Source organism: Suncus etruscus, chromosome 1 (assembly GCF_024139225.1).
Source record: "Suncus etruscus isolate mSunEtr1 chromosome 1, mSunEtr1.pri.cur, whole genome shotgun sequence".
Taxonomy (NCBI): domain Eukaryota; kingdom Metazoa; phylum Chordata; class Mammalia; order Eulipotyphla; family Soricidae; genus Suncus; species Suncus etruscus.
In genome coordinates, this window is record NC_064848.1 from 132,951,448 (window position 1) to 132,974,011 (window position 22,564).

At 32.7% G+C, this 22,564-nt stretch overlaps 1 protein-coding gene across 1 annotated transcript; it reads right to left on the reverse strand.

Moving 5' to 3' along the window:
- Positions 1-11,909: 11,909 nt before the first annotated feature.
- Positions 11,910-21,367, reverse strand: LOC126018041 (hyaluronidase PH-20-like). The gene is made up of 3 exons (XM_049780173.1): positions 20,408-21,367; positions 19,515-19,604; positions 11,910-12,353 (listed from the first exon to the last, which is right to left on the reverse strand). The coding sequence occupies exons 1-3, from the start codon at positions 21,365-21,367 to the stop codon at positions 11,910-11,912; spliced, it is 1,494 nt and encodes a 497-aa protein (XP_049636130.1).
- Between the last annotated feature and the right edge of the window lie 1,197 nt (positions 21,368-22,564).

Here is a 22,564-nt window from a genome sequence, read left to right on the forward strand (position 1 = left end):
GAACAATTAAATGTACATATAGAATTATGTCTTCGAGGCCTGAGCAATAAAGATCTGAACCAGAAAAAATGTAGTTGGCAGACACTCACTCATGATCAAATGATGTTCTGAATTTAAAATGAAAAGAAGAAATTAAAAACAACCAATACACTTGTTTGAAGTTATAGGTACCATGATGTTATTTTCTCTCAGGAATTATGAAGGGCAGTATAGTGTAATGATGAAATGTACAGGTTTGGAGAAAAAGCCTTCAAATTTTTGCACCCTAGATTTTTAATGTCTTTATTTAAGCACAATTTTTACAAACATGTTCAGAATTGGGTTTCAGCCATAAAATGCACAGTCCCCTTCACAAGTGCAACTTTCCCATCACCATTGTCTTCCCACTCACTACCTTCTCCACTCTACCTATCTTGAAAACAGGTATTATATTTCTCTATATTGTCATGGTAGCTGTTAGTGTAGTTATTTCTCTATCTGCACTCACTACTCTGTGATCACCACCCTCCTTCACCAGTGCAACCTTCCTGCACCTAAATTCCCCCCTCATTCTCCTCTCCCACACCCTGCCTATGTTAAAGACAGACATTCCATTTTTCTCTCTATAATTTTCATGATAGTTGTATAGGGTTCCAGAGTAGAAGGACGAGACCACACTACTGGAATAAAATTTAATACAGATACTCCTTGCTTAATGACCTACCTGTTAGGTGATCGCTCACACTTATGACTATCTCATCACTGTACCTACTTTACTAACTTTATGTTCTGTAATACATTGCAGTACTGTATGTAAATTACACAACCTATGCAAATTAAAACAAGTGAAAGTTTTCAGTTTGATCTTTCTCGTTATTTTACTTATTTAGAATACTGTATTGTCAAGTACTGTGCATATACTGTACTACTGGATACAGTACATGCAGTTCCTCACTTAATGACCAATTTGTTTAACGACCAAGTTGTTGAAATGATCGTTAAACGAGGAATATCTGTACTTTAATCCATCTAACAAGAAGACCCCTGAAGCCTGGCCAGCCAGGGCCATCCCCCGAAGGAGATGAGCCCTGTCCAAGGAAGATTATATAGGGAAGTGATATAGGGTAGTTCCTTCTGATTATCCTCAAAATGATTGGCTCTTGTCTAGGGTACCTTTCTACTGCTCCCTAGTCCTTCCCTGATAGGCTACCTAGTATGATCAGTAGCTTGAGGTGGGACCTATGAAAATAGGCTTAAGAAGATCTAACATGAGGCTTACACCATGTGGTTCTTACAAAATGATGTCTCTCACTGCTCAGAACCTAAGAAGCCTGCTATGTGTTCTTTACAAAATGGCGTCCCTCCTTGCTCAGAATTTAGGTCCCAACAGTTGTTAGTATATTTATTTCTCTAACTGCACTCACCAGTCATTGTGTTAAGTTTCATATTACCGGCTAGTCCTTTTGACCCTCATCTCTATTGTCCATGGGTAGTATTACTTTACTCTCTTTTGTTTTTATTAATTCCTACAGATCGGTGACATTATTCTTTGTCTATTTTCTATTGTCTCCCTCTGACTCATTTAACTCAGCATAATAGTTTCCATGTCCATTCATGTTTAGGAAAATTTTTATGACTTTGTTTCTCTGACAGCTACATAGTATTTCATTGTGTACATATACTACAGCTTTTTTAAGCCACTCATCTGTTGTCAGGAAACTTAGGTTGTTGTCGGGAATCTGGGTTGCTGTCATCTGTTTTAGGGAATCTATAAATAGCACTGCAATGAACATAGTCAATGCTTTGGGGAATATTGCTCTTTGATGATATTAATCCTCTCAATTTATAAACAGGGTATGTGTCTCCATTTCCTTGTGTTCTCTTTTATTTCTTGAAACAGTTTTTTTTGTAGTTTTCTTTGTATAGGTTCTTCATATTTTTGCTTAAGTTGATTCTCAGGTATTTGAGTTTCTAGTGGCACTACTCTGAATGGAGCTGTTTATAAAAATTTTAAATATTGATAATAAATCATAGATGTTTATAACATAATTTCAAAAAGTTACAAAATTCCATATAGTAACACATGTAAGTATGAATCATTTCTCATAACTTTCAACTTAATATTTTTCTAATAAGGATTTATAAAGAGTGATGATATAGTCATTAATTAAATGTACCTAATCTTTAGAACAAAAGAAAATTATGTTAATAGTTATGCTTGAACAACAGATGAAAACTGGTTTATGTCATGCAAATCATCAACAGTGAATGAGAGTTCTTTTCACCACATAATCACTAGCACTTACTGCTTCAGGATTTTTTTATATAGAAGATTATTACTAGTGTAGTTATATCTCATTTTTATATTGATTTATACTCACCAGGTAAACAGTATGGGTGAATATTTTTCATAGACCTTTTGGATATTGAACCAAAGTCTGTTCTGTATCGGCTGCTTGCAAGACTAACACCCTACCACTGTGCTATCTCTCCAGCCCCTCATCTTTCCCCATTTTTAATGAAGTTTTTTGTTAAAGTTTAAAAATGCCGTGTGTGTGTGTGTGTGTGTGTGTGTGTGTGTGTGTGTGTGCGCACGCCACATCCAGTGATATGGTTTCTCAGGGGTTACTCCTGGCTATGTGGTCAGAAATTGTTCCATGCTTTGGGGGACCATATGGGAAGCCAGGAATCAATCTCAGATCCATCTTGGGTCAGCCATGTACAAGACAAACACCCTGCACTATCACTCTGGTCCCAAAGTTGAAAAATGCTTTATATAGTTTGGATGTAGATCTGATATGTACGTGGCTGCAAATATTTTCTTCCAGTCAGAATCTTTTTATTTGATACTGTTGCATTTACTTAATTTGCTTTTATTTTCTTTGCCATTAAGCCTCCTCTAAGAAAAATAATTTTGAGAGACCTGCCTATATTTTCTTCATTTTTAAAAAAAATTAGCTTGATATCATTGCTTTTAATACATTTTAATTAACCCTTATCTACAGCATAGAGTCTGATTTTATTTGGGTTTTCAAGGGGATAACTTATTTTCCAAGTACATTTTGTTTTATTTCATACCCTTAGTATTGCTGTTAATAAAACTGCTTTATTTCATACCCTAAGTACTGCTGTTAATAGAAACTATCTGGACACTTGAAGGATTACTTTATTATAGTCTATTATTATAATTATATTCTATTCCTTAATTATATTCCACTGATTTTAAATTCTTTGTTTCACCATAAGGTTTTGATTGCTATATCTTGTGGTAAATATTTAACTTATAATATGAAATTCCTCTTATGTTTCTTTTCTTCAAATTTGCTATTAAATAAATTCTAGGACTCTATATAAAATTTAAAAGTGCTTATTATAAGTTCTTAAACAATATGATGAGTTTTTTTTATAGGTATTGAGTTCATTTGCAAATTATGTTGAATAAGATAGTCTTTTAAAAATTATTTAATTTAAATACTGTGGCTACAAGTGATGTATGGGTTATTCTTAATTCAGTGGTTTGTTTTCTTTTCCCACAGGTACAAAGTGGTTTATGATTAAGGATCAATCACACCTTGTACAACATCCTTCCCCAATACACATTTCCGCCATCAATGTCCAATTTTCCTTCCTGCCTTTCCTGAGCCTGCCTCTGGGGAAGATGTTCTCTCTCTCTCTCTCTCTCTCTCTCTCTCTCTCTCTCTCTCTCTCTCTCTCTCTCTCTCTCTCTCTCTCTCTCTCTCTCCCTTTCATATATTTATTCCCACTTTTAGACACTGTGGTTTACAGTATTGTCACTGGAGTGTATTATGCATATCAATTTATTTCCTTTCAGCACCAGTTTTTGTCCAGAGTGTTCATTTCCAAATATCACTGTAATAGTGGTCCTTTTTTTTTTTTTCTTTTTTGCCCTTACTACACTCACCCCCCACTATTTGTGGCAAGCTTCCTAACATGAATTTATCTTCCTGGTAATCACCTCTATTGCCCCTTGATATTTTACAGTATTATCTACTCCTTTCATATCCCACAAATGACTGATCTTAATCTTTCCCCTCTAAAAATATACCTGACATCATCCACATATAAGCTAATTTCATGACTTAATTTCTTCTACTCGCTGCATAGTATACCATTGTGTAGATGGACCAAAATTTCTTTATCCACTCATCTATTATCAGAAACTTGGGTTGTTTTCATATTCTGACTATCTTAAATATTGCTGCAGTGAACTTAGAAATGCAGAAGACTTTTTTGCATTGTGTTTTTGGGCTACTTGAATATATAACTCAAAGTGCTATTGCTAGATCATATGGAAGCTCAATTTCTTTTTTAGGAATATTCACTTGTTTTTAAAAAGGGTGGACAGGTTGGCATTTCTACAGCAATGAATGAGTGCCCCTTCTTCCCTACATCTGCACCAGCAATAATTTTTTTTGTTCTTTGTGATGTGTGCCAGTCTCTGTGGTATGAGAAGGTATCTCATTGTTGTTTTAATATGCATCTCACTGATGATTAATAATGTGAAGCATATTTCCTGTCTTTTGTACATTTTATTTCTTTTTTGAGGAAATGTCCAGTTCTATTCCTCATTTTAGGATGGGGTTAGAATATTTTCTTGATAAGCTCTTCCAGTGCCTTGTATACTTGGGATATTAACCCTTTATCAGATGGGCATTGCATGAATAGTTTTAACCTTTCTATAGAGAGTCTTTGTATACTAATCATCAGGTCCTTTGAGGTACAGAAGCTTCTTAAGTTAATGTAGTCACATTTATTGATTTTTTTGTTTCCATTTGCTTATATAGTTACATTTCATACTTAAAAATAATTTTAGCTTCAACATCATGGAATGTTCTATTATATTTTTCCAATTGCTATGATGTTTAATTTTATATCGTATGTAGCAACTTATTTTCAAACTGTATTATCTGCAGAAATGTTCTTGTGATTTTGTTTAGAAAAGTTTATGGAACAGGAACTCAGATGTTCTTTTTCTTTCTTTCTTTCTTTCTTTCTTTCTTTCTTTCTTTCTTTCTTTCTTTCTTTCTTTCTTTCTTTCTTTCTTTCTTTCTTTCTTTCTTTCTTTCTTTCTTTCTTTCTTTCTTTCTTTCTTCTTCTTTCTTCTTTCTTTCTTCCTTTCTTTCTTCCTTTCTTTCTTCCTTTCTTTCTTCTTTCTTTCTTCTTTCTTTCTTTCTTTCTTTCTTTCTTTCTTTCTTTCTTTCTTTCTTTCTTTCTTTCTTTCTTTCTTTCTTTCTTTCTTTCTTTCTTTCTTTCTTTCTTTCTTTCTTTCTTTCTTTCTTTCTTTCTTTCTTTCTTTCTTTCTTCCTTCCTTCCTTCCTTCCTTCCTTCCTTCCTTCCTTCCTTCCTTCCTTCCTTCCTTCCTTCCTTCCTTCTTTCTTTCTTTCTTTCTTTCTTTCTTTCTTTCTTTCTTTCTTTCTTTCTTTCTTTCTTTCTTTCTTTCTTTCTTTCTTTCTTTCTTTCTTTCTTTCTTTCTTTCTTTCTTTCTTTCTTTCTTTTTTAAGGGGGGGGGCAGAACCCAAAGCACTTAAGGGTTACTCCTAGTTCTGCACTCAGAAATCCCTCCTGGCTAGGGGGACATATGTGATGCTGAGGATCCACATCCTTCCTGGGTCAGCCACATGCAAGGCAAACACCCTACTGCTGTGCAAACACCCTACACTCTGACCCTAGAACTAAGATGTTATAGACTAATTAATAGTGCTTGGTGTAATATTGCTACGATTTTTCAAAGTAAATGTGTCTCCAGAAAGGTTCAAATGTTTATGTTCAGGAGTCTATGAAAATTTGTGATATGTAGAAGATATGAAAAGGCTGATTGTTTTGAGAATGGTGTAATACAATTTAAACTTTTATGCTTTGAGTTCTGATCTGAGAATCCAGCCTCTGGAGAGAAAAGTAGAACAAAAGTTTTGTAAATTCTCTCTCTCTCTCTCTCTCTCTCTCTCTCTCTCTCTCTCTCTCTCTCTCTCTCTCTCTCTCTCACGATAATAAAGAAAGGAGTCTGCCTGCGGGCTGGGGACAGAACTCCTAAGTAGAAGAGACATGGAATAGAGCACAGGGAATTTGGCAAAATGAGCACATGGTAGAGAGACTCATGGCAGAGAAGTTCATGAGGAATAAAGCAAGATGACTCCAATGAATATCTTTTCTGACTGCTGTGTATTATTTTTCTGCCACTACCTTACTTCACAGGACCCATCCACCAGAGGGATTAGAAACAGTGCCTGGGGTAGCCTCACCCAACTCATGAACTTTTTATTTATATTTTTATTCTACACTCTGCTACTGAGGTCTTCCAGTTAGTTTTCATTTTGCATGCCAAACGAATTTTTTAGTTATATTATTTCTGTTTGAATTTTTCTCATTTATACTCTCATCTCCTCTTGAGTCTTATTGGCTGTTCAGCCCATTATTTCTTTGATGGAAGTAGGAAAGAATTTATCACAATATGGAAACATCCTAAATATTCTCTCTGTAAAGTCCTTATTGGAGAAGCTAGATAGTTGGCTGATGCTAATTAAGTCTTATATATATTAAGGATATATATAAGTATATATAATATATATAAGTATATAAGTATATATATAAATATATAAGTATATATACATATATATGCCATTTATTTCACTAAGTGTGATGTGGTTCTGTGTGGTTGGGATCCTTGACTAGAAGTAATATATGGCTGAGGATCAAATCAAAGTAGCCACGATCTTCTCTGATCTAACCTGAGTTCAAAATGCCACTTTTGATTTCAAATGCTACCCGCTACAGATGCTACTGCTGTTCTCTGATCCTAACTAGCTCACTAACACCCACACTTTTCTCTCAGCTCAGTAATCTAAGGACAAAAAAGCTTTATTGTTTGTTTTACAAAGCCTCTCACCACCAGCCCTTCTGCTAGATTTAGCACTGTCTGTCTCATGACCATACTTTACTTTCAGCACCAACAGTAATTTTAATTATGTTCACTCTTCATTTACTTGAACTAAGAACATGCTTTCATGTCCTTACGTCAGATTTTTTATTTATAGAATTAACTATAATTATTTTTAATATCTTTATACAATTTGATTACAAACATGATTGTAGTTTTGTTTCAGTCATATAAAGAATACCCCCCTTCACCAGTACAACATTCCCATCACCAATGCCCTAAATCCCCCACCTCTCTACATCCCCCCACCTGTATTTAAGATAGATTTTCTACTCCCCTCATTCATTCACATTGTTATGTTAGTTGTCAGTGTAGTTATTTCTCTAACGGCACTCACCACTCTTTGTGGTGAGCTTCATATCATAAGCTGAACCTTCCAGCCCTCATCTCCATTGTCTCTGAGAATTATTACAAAACTATCTTTTATTTTTCTTAAAACCATAAATAAGTGATACTATTCTGTGTCTATCTCTCTCCCTCTGACTTATTTATAATTATTAACTAATCTGTTTTGCAAGTTATTTTTTAGATTGTTTCCTTTATATTTAAATTTTGAGTCTTTTGACATGATTATAAACAGGGTAGTTTTTCAAATTTTTTAACTACTACATCACTATTTGTACATAATAATGAAAGAAATTTAAGTGCATTAATTTTAGGGCTACTAGTTTATTATATAAATTTAGTTTCTAGAATGCTTATGGTATCTTTATGGTTTTCTATAAGTAATGTCAAGTCATCTTCAATTTTATTTAACATTATCAATTTATTTTTTCTTTTTATATATATTAATTTATTTTTTCTTTTTATATATATCAACTTATTTTTTCTTTTTATATATATCAACTTATTTTTTTATATATATATATATTCTGTTGTTTTTTGGGTCACATCTAGTGATGCTCACGGGATACTCCTGACATTGCACTCAGAAGTCGCTCCTGGCAGACACATATGGCATGCTGGGACTTGAACCACCATCTGTTTGAATTAGCTGCATGCAAGGCAAACACCATACCACTATTCTATCTCTCTGGCTGACCTTTACAATATTTTAATAAATTCTTTCAACCTCTATTTCATGGAGCATTTTTATCATGAATAAGTTTGGGAGTTTGCTACATGCATTTTTTGTATCTATAGAAGTTATTTTATGGTCTTTGTTTTTCCTTTTTATTAATGTATTGTTTTGATGTGCAAATATTTAAAAATCCATGTATTATTTGGAATAAACCCACAATATCATAATACATAATAAATTTAATGTATTGCCTTCAATTAACTAGTATTTTACTAAGGATATTTGATCCTATATGTATAAGTATTGGTCTGATCTTTGCATTTTTGTCTCTGTTGATAGAGAATCTAGATGATATATATGTTTATGCTTGTGATGTTGATATGCAAAGTTTCTGCTCATCACATCAACCAAAGTACCTTTAAATCTTCACTCCATCCATGTACATACCTGGTTCTACCTTTCTTAACATTTATTATTTGCTTTTTGACAGCTATACTTTTAGCACACATAATTCTCTTCCTTACATACCATCCATGTACAACAACCCATCCACCTATGATCCAATGTTATTTTCAGTTAACTGTTTCTCTTACCTTTCTCTCATCACAATCTGGTATTCATATATGTAATTAATTGTCAAAGCTATTATTCATTTATATTATTCATTTATATTATATACAACTTTGGTTTGTTGATCTAGAAACCAGAGATAAGTCAAACCATCCTGTGTTTGGCCTTCTTACTCTAGATTATTAACTAAGTATAACACCCTCAAATTCCATCCAAATTTATGCAAACTGAATAACTTTACTTTTTGTGATTGTAAAATATTACAATGTACATTTATACATGAGAAGAATATCCTTCTTTTTGCTTCGTACTGAGCATTTCTAAGAAAATGTACATTACAGTATTTTTGTAAGGGCTTAAACAATCAAATAATGAATAAGATAATAATTTCCAAGAAAAATTTAAAGAAATTAGGGAGCCAGAGTGATAGCACAGTGAAAGGGCACTTGCCTTTCATGCCGTCAGCAAGGGACATACCTGCATTCCATCCCAGGTATTCCAAAGGGTCCCTCAGACTGTCAGGAGCTATTTCCGAGTGCAGAGCCAAGAGTAACACTTGAGTGCCACTGTATGTAACCCCTCTTCTGAGTGCAGAGCCAAGACTAACCCTTGAGTGCCACTGTGTGTAACCCCTCACAAAAATTAAAAAAAAATAGCAGTCAGTTTATTTAGCTTAACTGTCACAATTAGGTAAATGCTGACATTGTATATTATTGTTAGAATTGTTGGTATTGAGTATAAAAAAATCATTGAATTCAGTCCAATAAATTTTATTATATTTATTATATTTATACAAATTACTTGCATATTTTTTATTTCCCAAAAATTTAAAATATATTTGACATCAAATAACATTTTAATGCACATTTAATATATTATTTTAACCATGAAAACCTTAAAGGAGCTCAAAAAAAAGTGAATACATAATTAAAACATACTTGTAAAAACTAGTTAAGGTAAACCAATATCAAGCCATATGAAGAAAGGTATTACATAATCTAAGGACTATAATTAATGCACTTGAAAAATTTATGACTTATAAGGCAATTAAACCTTGTTCTTTTATTTCATCTTAAAATCTTGACCTCTAGATGGAACTTCTTACAGAACATTTTAACTTTTAACAAATTACTGAATGTTCATACAGATTTAAAAGATTTATGCAATGATCCTCTATGTAAAAAACTACTCACTTTTATGATCTAAATCCTTCCACTACTACCACCAACATTGTTCTTATTATCAATTATCCATTATTATTTTATTATTATCCATTCCATTATTCCTATTAAGTATTTTTAGAAACATTAATAGAGATATTTGTCTTTAACTATTATAAAGCTTTAGGACTATATTGATTACTAGATTACTATTATTTGTTTATTTTCAGATTCTTATGGGTATTTGGTAGCCAGGATAGTGGGAAAGAAAATTATTGTTATTAATAGAATATTATTAATGTTTACAAGTCGGTTGGCCACACAAAGATGCGAGTTTCTGTACTCTGTTGTAAAGATCCATAAAGAATTTCATTATCTGGTAATTATATAGTCTTTTTTTGTTTGTTTTTATTTTTAATTGTCTACTCTTTATTATGAAATCTAAAATTTTAAAATTTATAACATTTAGTATCTCAATATTAACTACTATCCAGTATTGAAGACATCAGACAATTTGCTTCTTTGACAACACAATTGCTATTATTCTTTGTCATTCACAACTTCATATTTGTTTTTGTTTTTTTTTTGTCTTTTGGGTCACACCCGGCGGTGCTCAGGGGTTACTCCTGGCTGTCTGTTCAGAAATAGCTCCTGGCAGGCATGGGGGACCATATGGGACACCGGGATTCGAACCAAACACCTTTGGTCCTGGATCAGCTGCTTGCAAGGCAAACGCTGCTGTGCTATCTCTCCGGGCCCACAAATTCATATTTGTATACCAGAATATACTGAATAATTATCACGGCATTTTCATAAACTGCATTTATTTTCTACACTTAAAATACTTTTCGAGACTACAACTCTCTAAAAACAAGAGCCACCTCATCTGCAATGATCTGTAATGATTCAAAGCCTAGCAGAGAAAAACCCTCAAATGTTTTTTGGAGTATGTGATTTGATGCTTGGAGGAAATAAGGACTTTTAGATACACGGGATTATCCAACATGACAATCAAGAGTGGAAAGAACTGAGAATTCTTTATATAAAAATTCAGAATACACAGTGCACCAAGAGTTAAAGTCTACATGACAGTCATTTAGTGACTAATTTAATAAATAAAATTTTTATTCAATATAACTAAAATCTTAAAGATAAAACAATACATTATTAATTATTAAAATTTTATGCAAAAATCAGTTTGTGTTATTAGAACTAAGCATTTGAAAAGATAGTTTTTACTTCTACATTTCATAGCATTTTTATTATGTTTTAAAAGTAATGAATATTTGTTTGTAGTAACTTTGTATGATTGAAATCTTCATTTTTCTCAGAAATGTATATGACCTCGAAGTGAGTAAAACATGTTTAATTTTTGATAGAATAAAGAGTATAATACATAGCCTTAGTTACATATATATGTAATCCAAAACATAGACAATATTCCCAGTAGACACAAAGCAATTAGAAACTCTGAGATAGAATATTATCTTACAAACTCATTTCTATAATATGTTAATAATCAGATTAAAATCAAATGTGGATTCAAAAAGTCTATGATCAAATTTCATTTACTTAGAGTCAAATTGTACTATAATTTTGATTTTTTCCCCCAACTGTGTTCAATTCTTTTTTCTTGTCTCTGTTAAGGGAATTCTTTTGATTGTTCTCAGGGTATTATTTTTGATGCTGAGAATCTCACTGGGCACAGCTACATGAAAGGTATGTAACTAAACAATTGTACTTATCTCCATCCCCTCATTTTGAAAGTTAAAGGCCCTAGTCAATTTATTAATTTACTAGCCATAAATGTTCAGAGAAAACTTGATTAAGAAAGTTTGATTAAAGTATTTGATTTAAATATGTATAATATGAGATACATTTTTATTCACATTTCAAATACTTGACAAATATAAATTTAATAGTGTTTACTAAAAATTAATTTGGCCAAGCTAAATAATTTAAAATAATAATATAAATATTAATACATAGATTATAAAGATATTAATTAAATTTGCATTGCACTTTTTTGGACTATATTATTTGATCTTTAAAAATTTAATTGTATATGACTGCAAACATTATATACTTAGCACTATAGATTGTTGTTGAATACCTCTTCCTTGGTTATTTGATTCAATGCAGAAAATGATAGTTTCCAGGCATACTAGAAGTCTTAATAAAATTTGTGTGGTTTCTTTGGTGGAGGGGTGAAAAATATGTAAGATTATGTGTTCATTGCTGATGTGGATGATGGAATGAGTGTTTCACTGGTTTCTTCATACGGAATGACACTGCTTCCTGTTTTTACAAAGGCTGATATGCAGACATTCTCAGTAATGCATATTCTAACCTGTCTAGTAGTTTCTACTTTTTCATTCTTCTTACAAGTTTTATTGGTAAAACAGGAACAATCAAATTTTTCAGAAAACTTCTTTAGATCTTGAACTGAGGGTTCCCCAAATACTATAAACTTGTTACAGTAGCTAAACTTAATATTAAAATTATTTGGGTTCAGGTGAAGATAGTCACTTGAATTCCAGTCTTTCCTAGTACAAATTCCTTGATCTTTACAAAGTGCTTGGTTACATAGTTTAGCTGCTAAAGTGACATTGATTAAATAAGGACTCAGTGTCTTCATTAAGTAGCTTCTTAGATTACCACAAGAAACCTATACATTATTAAGAAAGATAGAATATTAAGGAACACGTTAATTTACATGGGAATCAGTTTATTATAATACCAACATTTACAATGAATAAAACCAGGTATAATGATAGGTATAAAATGAATCTTAATTACTTTAACAAAATTTTTATTTCTAATGTTTTTGTAAGCAATCCTAAATGAATGTCACATGCGATGTCAGACCATATAATAAGTGGTAGACATTTTACCTACCTTAACATTGGTCTTCCAAATAATTGATAAACTAATGAGGCGGAAGACAAAAATAGTAAATTAGTTTGAACATAGGTTCAGGGGCTTACTGCTGTGGTAGAAGCCACAATTGGACTAATGATTATATAGTCAATTTAGGAAACTTTTATGCTTTTTTGTAAGGAATGAATTCAAAGTGGTGTTAAGAGGTATCCATGGGATGCTCACGATTCTCAGCCAATCAGGTTGAATGCAAGAGTCCAAGGATGTGGTGCTTCTCAGGTCCCTCTCAGGCACTACCAGGGCAGAGCTCTTGGGACCAGATCAGAACTGGGTTGAATGCATATAAAGTACAAACCCTAATTCTATAGGTCATACCAAAGTTGAGTGCATGTTCCCACTATCTCCCCATTTCGTTCCAATTATACTTTTTTAAGACGTTGCTTCTTAGCCAGATGATCTTGGCTAAAATACTTAACCTGACTATGATTCTGCTACATCATATGTAAATAAGGATAAAAGTAGCACCTCCCTGATTAGATGAAAACATACAAGGTAGATAAAGGTATTTTTCACAGAGCCTGAATATCATTCACTAACTTTAAGAAATAATGAAAATAATTTGGAATAATTATTCATTAAGAAACAGGGTCTGCAGCAATAGCATAGCTTTAAGGCATTTGCCTTGCATGTGGCCAGTACAGGACGAACACCGGTTCGAATCCCAGCATCACATGTGGTCCCCTGAGTGACTTTTGAGCCCAGAGCAAGGAGTAACCCTTGAGCACCACTGGGTGTGATCCCAAAACCAAATACCAAAATCCAAAAATAAATAAATAAATAAACAAACAAACAGCTCAATAAATCAACTAACAATTTTAGTTGATCACATAGTAGAAGAAGGGTATGCCCACCAACAAGTCCAAATACTTTTTGGCAAATTCTGTGGAATCTATTTTTCTTATATTGTTATATTTTATAGCAATATTGTTATTTTTAGTTAATGGAAATCACAATATTATTTTTCTGAAACTATCATATTTCTTTGGACCTGTTACTATGGAAACTTATATATGAATAAAAGTAAAAGTTAGTCATTATATTTATTTTTATGGCTTCAAACGAATCACATGATCCATAAAATATGTAGAAATTTATTTACCTGGAAAAATATTCATGGAATGGTTCAGGGAAGAAAGATGTTAAGATTGACTCAAATAATTTCTGGCTTTAAGGATAGAGTAATTCTCATGAAAAAATGTGCCTTCTAGAAGCAGCACCAATTAATAAAAAAAAAAACTTTCATTGCTACAATCAGAAATAAATAAATAGCATTGGCACAACTATAAGGCATTTGCCTAGCATGCAGCTGACCTAGGATGGACTGCGGTTTGTTCCCCAGCATCCCATATGGCCCCTCAATCCAGGAGAGTTTTCTGAGCGCATAGTAAAGAGTAACTCCTCAGAGGCCCAAAACCAAAAAAAATAAAAAAAAAAAGAAAAAGAAAGAAAGGAAGGAATGAATGAAGGAAGTAGAAAGCCTGTCTCGAGTACAGGTGTAGGGGGGTGGGGAGGAGGGAGATCTGGGAAATTGGTGGTGGGAATGTTGCACCGGTGAAGGGGGGTGCTCTTTACATGACTGTAATCATACAACTATAATCATGTTTGTAATCACGGTGTTTAAATAAAGATAAAAAAAAAAGAAAGGAAGGAAGGAAGAAATTCTTACAAAAAACCCTAAAAAACAAGCAGCAGCATCTGTAGAAAGAATAAAATTTTGCTGAGTGTTTGATTTTCAGTCTTTTATATTGATTTTGAACCGATATCATTAAAGAATTATAGGATCATTTTTTTTGTTCCTTAAACCACTAATTTTATTGTAACTTTTATGGAAAGATAAAAATGCCCATTTCTGCAACCTGAGAGATAGCTTGGTGGTAGGATGTTTGCCTTGCATGCAGAAGGACAGTGGTTCGAATCCAGCATCCCATATGGTCCCCCGAGCCTGCCAGTAGCGATTTCTGAACGTAGAGCCAGAAGTAACCCCTGAGCACTTCTGGGTGTGACCCAAAAACCGAGGGGGAAAAAAGCCCATTCCTAATTCTTTAATAGCATTACCTGGCTGGTGTTTAGATTAAAATTCAACATGTCATCACTAGTATATAGCCTGATATATTTTATCTATTCTCAAGTATATCCCATTATCACCCACTAGACATGTTAATTGTTTTATAGTATGGCAAGTTAATTTTAAAAGACATTTATTACTCCCTTAGAATGCTTTATATTATAATTTGCAATTATAATTGCAATTCATATTTTACCTTAATAGGATAATAATCTTCTCAGTTACCATTTTTATCTATGGTCTCCTATCTCCTGTCTTTGCATAGCATTTATATAGTGAACATATTTCTGAAAATATTATTCTTTCTGTAATATTATTAAATTGACTATATTATAGAAATAAAAATTTAAGTGTTATAGAAATAGAGCAAATTTGTTTATGTATTTTTATAAAATGATACTATTCTTGTTTGATAAATTAAAAATAAAATTCTTCCTAGTGATGGAATTTGACTTTTATAGATAACATTAGTATTATTTACTACATCAATAGTAATATAAATTTTTATTAATATAAGATATTTAGTACTGAGTTCCCCATGCAAAGGATATATGAGATTTCCTACCTAGTGTAGATGTCATTGCATAAAGATAAAGGTTAGGCAAATATAGAGACTAATGAATGAGATTTATTGAGAAATCATTAGTCTACTCAATATAGAGTGATTTAAAACACCTAAAATAGTGTCTTGCAGGCCAGAGAGATAGTAAAATGAGTAGTGAGTAGAGTGCATACCTTGCACACAGCTGACTTGTGTTCCATCCCCAACATCCCATATGTTTATCTAGCCAATACAATGGTAATTCCTGAGTGAAAAACAGGGAGTACTCCTGAGTATTTAAGGCATGGCCCCAAACAAAACAAAGCAAATTTTGAAAAATTGGAGTTTGAAAAGTTACCGTTTGTCACTATAAAACATAAGTTTTACGGATACAATAATGTAAACTTTTTAAACATACTCAATTGGAAACTATGAGTAGCCAATTCTAATGCAATGTAGTAGTATGGTGTGGAATAGTACATATATTTTCATTTATACAGATACAATAGATAAAATTTACCTCAAGAATATAAATCATAGAAAGTTGAAATAAATCACTGATACCCTTCTTACTGCATTTGTGAGTACAATTTTTAATATAATTTAAGTGTTAATGATGGTAGTGTTTAAAACCATGGAAAATACATCACTGTTGAATCCACATCCACCAAAGATCGACTCCAGTTCCATGTAACAGTTTTACTCTTGCTTTGAGACAAAGACTTTGAAGAGGTGGATGATAAAAACCTATTATGGTAAGTTAAACAAGAATAAAATTTCAGAGAGAAAAGGACTAGGTTCTGATATGGAAAGTCTTGTTGGGCTAAAGAAAATGCATTTGGAAAAATTAATAAATTTATTATCTGTAGAATAAGTCAAATATTTTTCAATCAAGCAGGTACATTAACATTTTATTAAAATAATCAACACTCAATAAGGTCATTCCTTAAATGATCTTATTAAGCTTCCCTCTATCCAGAAATTCCTTCCTTTGCAATATATTCCAAGGAATCAAAAGCACAATTCAGGAAAGCCATTGTTAGTCCTATATTTATTGCTGAACTATTATCAATAGCTAAAACCTATAAATAACCTAATATTTAAGAACAAATATCTGGTAAACTATGGCATATGTACACAATGGAATACCAATAAGCTGTAAGAAAAGATAAAGTCATGTAATTTGCTACTGTGTATAGTCCTTAGAAAGTTTCATGTTGAGTTAAGTTAGTCAGAGGGAGATGGTCATACACAGAATGATCTCTACCATAAGTGGGATATATAGAAATGATGTATGGATATAACAACACCCCCAAAGGCAATAGAAAAAAGAACAGGAGGATAGCGCAGCAATATGGCGTTTGCCTTGGACAGACCTCAATTTGTTCCTCGGCATCTCAAATGGTGTCCCAAGCCAGGAGCGATTTCTGAGTACATAGCCAGGAGTAACCCCAGAGAGTCACTGTGTGTGGCCCCCAAAATGAAAACAAAACAAGCAAACAGAAAAAGAACAGAAAAATTATTTTTCAGTAAGAATCTTGTCACTGCATTGGAGGTTGGGAGCATATGCTAGGAAAAAGAATAGTAAAACAGTGGTAGAGTGGAAAAGTGCCTTCTCTAGATGCAGTCGTGGTGCGGAGAGAGGCAGAAGAAGGGTGGGACATTGTTGGAGGAAAGCAAATACTGTGAATCTTGTATACCTTCAAACAGTGTTGCAACATTGTATGCCTGAAACTTAATAATCACTTAATAATAATCATTTAATAAAAATTAATAGTTCACAGTTATTAAAAATTAAAAAATAAGAAATTTATAAATAAAAGTCACTACTACAATTTGACATTAGAAAATACAGAAGAATTTCTCATCTTCATACTGCCATGGTTTAAGCAAAACTAAAATGAGAAGTCCCGCAGGCACCCACAACCAACTGGTTGAGAAAAGACCTCAAAGAGAGGTCACTTTTTTTTAATAGTAGTGGTGGTATTTCTCAAGCTAAGTAATAGTTTCAAATATTTGTATGGCCTAATAAGATTCTCCCTGTTGCTATGCTAAGTAAGGATATATTTGAGCGTTTAACCCCAGATGACAAAACAAAGGAATTCACAAATGTGACCTTGATTAAATATATCACTTTACCTGGGAAAATCAGTATCAATAGAAACTTAGAAATAACTTTTTAATTATAAAAATGAAGTTAAAAGATGTTCTGTATCTTTAAGCATTCTGCTTACGCAGATGAAAGGAACCCTTCATAGGAACACCTGGAAAACTTGCTCATCTTGTAATTTATAACGGAATTGACACCCAGGACCTGGGAGTAAAAAACTTTGAGATGTTAAAATTTGCCCTTTTGAGCTTAGAGAAGCCTCTGACTCAAAATCCCTCTGTCTTTTAATTGGAATGTATCATTCATAAGGTTTGTAACCTAAATAAAGGCCTGTGAATTGTTTGTTGTGAAGAAACTTCTAGATTAAAAAATATGTACTGTAAGGTTTTTGCTAACAGGAGAGTACAATTTTTTAACCTTGCAAGAAAGCAGATGTAGGAGTTTTCATACACATAAAAATCCTCTTTAAATACATCACTGAATCTTTCAATAAACAGCACCATTCAGATTCACCCCCACAACTGAGTGTGGCTTTGTCATTTGCCTAATCTTATATCCATTTTCCTGAGAACCCCAAGAATTTCCTGAAGTGTTTGGACTAAGATAGCTGTGACAGTCTTCTCTCTTAAAGGTGTTTTGAACAATTTAACAGCATTTTCAATAATTACCATATTTTTGTACCATAAGATGGACCATCCTCCCCAAAAGATAGGGGGAAACGTCTATGCATTTTATAGAGGAATGCCACTTGGAGCTGAATCCTGAATGCAGGAAGGAGAGCAGATACTAACCACTTGATATCCACAGTGTTACACGGCTTTATTGTGCAAGCATACCACAATACAATACACAATACAAGCAATCAGGTTAACATACTTTCACCATCACAGATGGAGCTTTTGTTTAAAGACTATTTGATTGCTACTGCAACTCTTCTTTATTAATGAAAAATTATTTTAAAATGTTTTTAACTTTCTGATGTAAAAAAAAAAAGTTAGGTAAATAAGTTTAACCAGCTGTGGACCTGAGTATTGTAAGTATACTTCAGCCTCAAGGCTGGTTGTTCCAAGATGCCATGTCCTGATGGTGTCTTGCATTGCACCATTTGTTTTAGAATATTTTTTTTCTTGATTTCCTCTTCTAAAAACTAATGTGCACCTTATGGTTATGTGCGTCTAGAGGTCTAGAGGGGAAGATATGGTATTTCCTGATTGTGTACACATGCTCTCCTCAAATTCATTTGCATTCTTGTACTTTCCCCACAAAATTTCTCATCTTGAATATTTTTTGTATCAGAGGCAACACTTTCTTTTTTTTTTTTTTTGTTTTTTTTTTTTTTTGTTTTTGGGTCCACCCGGCAGTGCTCAGGGGTTATTCCTGGCTCCATGCTCAGAAATTGCTCCTGGCAGGCACAGGGGACCATATGGGATGCCGGGATTTGAACCGATGACCTTCTGCATGAAAGGCAAATGCCTTACCTCCATGCTATCTCTCCGGCCCAGAGGCAACACTTTCAATGTAAAAGCTCCTAAACAAACAAGCATGACAATGTTTCATTCTTTTTAAATTTTACTGACAGGCATGAATAAATTAATTTTATATACTATAATTTCTAAAATATTATCCTTTGGCATTTCAATATTTTAAAATGTAAGTCATTATTAGTATAAAAATTTTACAAAGGAAAATTTCAGAAAGATTTGATACCTCACCTTTGTTTGCTTAATTACACAATACACTATATTATGCAGTAATTAAACAAACAATAGTGTTCAGAAAGTGTAATTAGATGAATAAAAGCTCAATCAATCAATCAATATTAAACTGTAATACTTCTTTTAATGGCATAAACAGTAGCAGAAATATCACCTTGTATATTTGCCCGAAAATTTAGATTATAATATTGGTATAAATTCATAAAAACTAGAGAATTTCAATCAATTTTTAATTTCCATTTAATTACACTGGTTTATATTCTTCTCAATTTGTTTATTAGCTGACTAAAACAAGTAAAAGATTTCTCATTATGAAATAAATTCAAAATTTATTAATGTTTGATTTACTCAATATCATTGAACATCTATTATTAACGCTTATTTTATTATTAAATATCATATCTATTCATCAAATCTCAAAGTATTTTCATCTATGTATTATCATTATTTTAACTTACCTCAGAATTGACTAAATTGAAGCTTGTCCATATTACAATCCCAGAGGCCCCAAGAGCATAACTTTCACCAATTGTATTCACAAGGTCATGCTGGAAAATGTAATAGAAAGTTAACAGAGAAATATCATGAAAGTGTCATTTATAGGAAAGTAATAGCAAACTAAGCATGCAGAGTTAATAATGATTTAGCTAATTTCACATAATTTATTATTCTTTTTATAGTCACTGTCCTATTTCCAAAATACAATTATGTTAATTGCTTTTGAAATCAGAAAGCAAACACTTGAAAGTAAATAGAAACTGAGTTATAGCATTGTCCATCCTATTCTCCATGATAAAAGAACCTATGATTAAATTAAAAACAAATTTTAGTCTTATGTGTTACTCTGTGTTGGTATAAAATTACCTGTATGCTCTTTCGGAAAGCCTATTAAAAGCTGAAGAGATATTAAAGATGGCAGGGCAATTGCCTTCTATTGGCAGATTGAATTCAATTCTCGTCACCCCATATAGTCCCTGTCCCCTTTCAGGTGTGTTACTGATCACATATCCAGGAATAAGTCAGTGATGCAATGTGGTATAAGCCCCAAGCCAAATAAATATAAAGTATAAGATTAATTTCACTTTTTAAAAAAAAAATCCACTCAGCTGGACTTGAGAGAAAGTATAGTGGAAAAAGCAAGTATCCATATATACCCTGGGCACTACTAGGAGAGATTCTTGAGTGCAGAGTCAGAAGTCACCTCTGAGCACTGCTGAGTGTGCCCCAGGCCATCTCACTTAAACCCCAAGGGGTAAAAAACAAAACAAAACAAAACAAAACAAAAAAACACAGTCAAATTCTGCTAAACAGCACAGTGGACACTACTTCATAGTTATCCTACCTTACTTACCTCAGAAAGAAATTCTGTGGTTTGATCAGTAAAAACAGGACGCATATATACAAAAACTGGTAGTGGGTTTTCAGGATTGCGTACTTTAGAAAGTCGAATGGCTTCCATAATACGATTACGGGAAAATAGTGCAGCCTTTATAGTTGATTTTAAATGTGTATTCAAATAAATGGATGGATAAAGAGCAGTGCTTTTGTTCCACAACCAGTCTAGCAAATTATTTCTCTCCTTCTCTCTTTCAGGGCAATTTCCAGTGTACACATCACCTTTTAAATAATCATGATTATAACAATCAGGAAAAAGGTAAAAACCCCAATAGTTTTTTGGTCGAAGTGATAGTCCTAGTTCCAAAGTCTGCAACATGAATTTCTTTCCTGCATTTTCAAATTCTTTTTGGGCTTGACATGTCACTTTTGCAGTACTAACATTTGGATTATTATTCTTAAAAAATTCAATTGATTTAGTCCTGTAAATCTTCTTGCATCCCCAGTTTCTTATCCAAAGAGGTCTCCACTCTTCCCAGTCAATGACAGCCAAACCTAATTGGTCTTTTGGCATGTATTTCAGAATGTCTTTCTTAGCCTTCTCCAAATGGGCTGTTAGATTTCCCAGCTGAGGAATTCCTCCAAGTATTTCATTTTTGTTTTCCAGGTTTATGTGAGGATAGAGACCAAGTTTATTGATGTAAAATAAGGTAACATTTTGACTAATGGCATCTTCTTGGGGGTTTCCTCTTAGTGAATAGAAGCTCAGATCCAGAGAAATTTTAAACTTAGTTAAACAGTGGTCGCTTGGAGAATTCCAGGCATGGACATAAGTTGTATTTGAGATTATAGGAGGTGCTCTATAATCCGCATTCAAGAAAATTGGAACCAAAAAGAAAGTGAATACTATCTCGGATACTCTATTGAAGTTAACAAAGCTACAAAAGAAGATACACTTTGCTCTTAGGATTTCCATTATATAGAGTAATAGCTATTAAAATCACATAGATTTAATGATCATATTACGTTTAAATATAATTCTTCAAGCATCATGTTTTAGATATGTTTTGCAAGTTGCTCATCTACAATTGAAAACAAAAAAATATAAAATACATAGTTACATTGCATTTCTGAGTCAGGATGCTAATTTTACTAACTTCTTAAACTTTAAATGCTTAGACTTATTTAATTTTTGAAGATAGAGTACATAAACTCTTTTGTTAGAATCAAGAAATCATTTCCTTTTGTATAAAAAAGTAACAGTTACCAATTTTGCATCTTTACAAATCATAACTGAGGTTGTAGAAAAATGAATATATATAATTTTATTTTAACCTTCCAAGTTTTGCAGAATGGAATACAAAGTAGTTACGCAAAAAAATTCTTTTAAATTAAAATGTTGAAAAACACATTCTACTGTTTTTGTTTGTTTGTTTGTGTGTGTGTGTGTGTGTGTGTGTGTGTGAAAGATCACTTTCATAAACTTGTCTGTTAACGTGAGTTCTCAGAGTTTTGAGAAAAAAATTTTTTGAGAAAGTTTTGAGATACATTTTTTTAATTTGATTAAGATTTTTTTTGAGAAAGTTGTGAGAAAAAAAATTTTATTACTTAACCAACTTTATTACATACATGATTGTATTTGGGTTTCATTCATGTAAAGAACACCACCCATCACCAGTGTAACATTCCCATCACCAATGTCCAAAATCTCCCTCCTCCCCACCCAAAATTTTTTTGATTTGAGAAAGTTTTGAGAAAGTTTTGGCTGCAAGCTAAAGGAGGGTATAAAATCTTTATTACTAAAGAATAAAAAGTCAAAAGTTTGCTAAAAAAATTTTTTTTTTGTTTTTCAGTCACACCCAGCAGTGCTCAGGGGTTACTCCTGGCTCTATGCTCAGAAATTGCCCCTGGCAGGATCGGGACCATATGGGATGACGGGATTCAAACCACAGTCCTGCATGGAAGGCAAATGCCTTACCTCCTTGCTATCTCACCGGCCCTGCTAAAAATTTTTAATTAAACAAAATCTCCTAGTCGGGGACAAATTCAAGTGCTCTTCAGAACACTACTCCATTATATCTAAAAATAACATGGTCTCATGTTAAAAGTTAAAAAATATTTTGTTTCTATCTTCCATTAAATGAATATATTTCATCCTGGCTTACATATACAA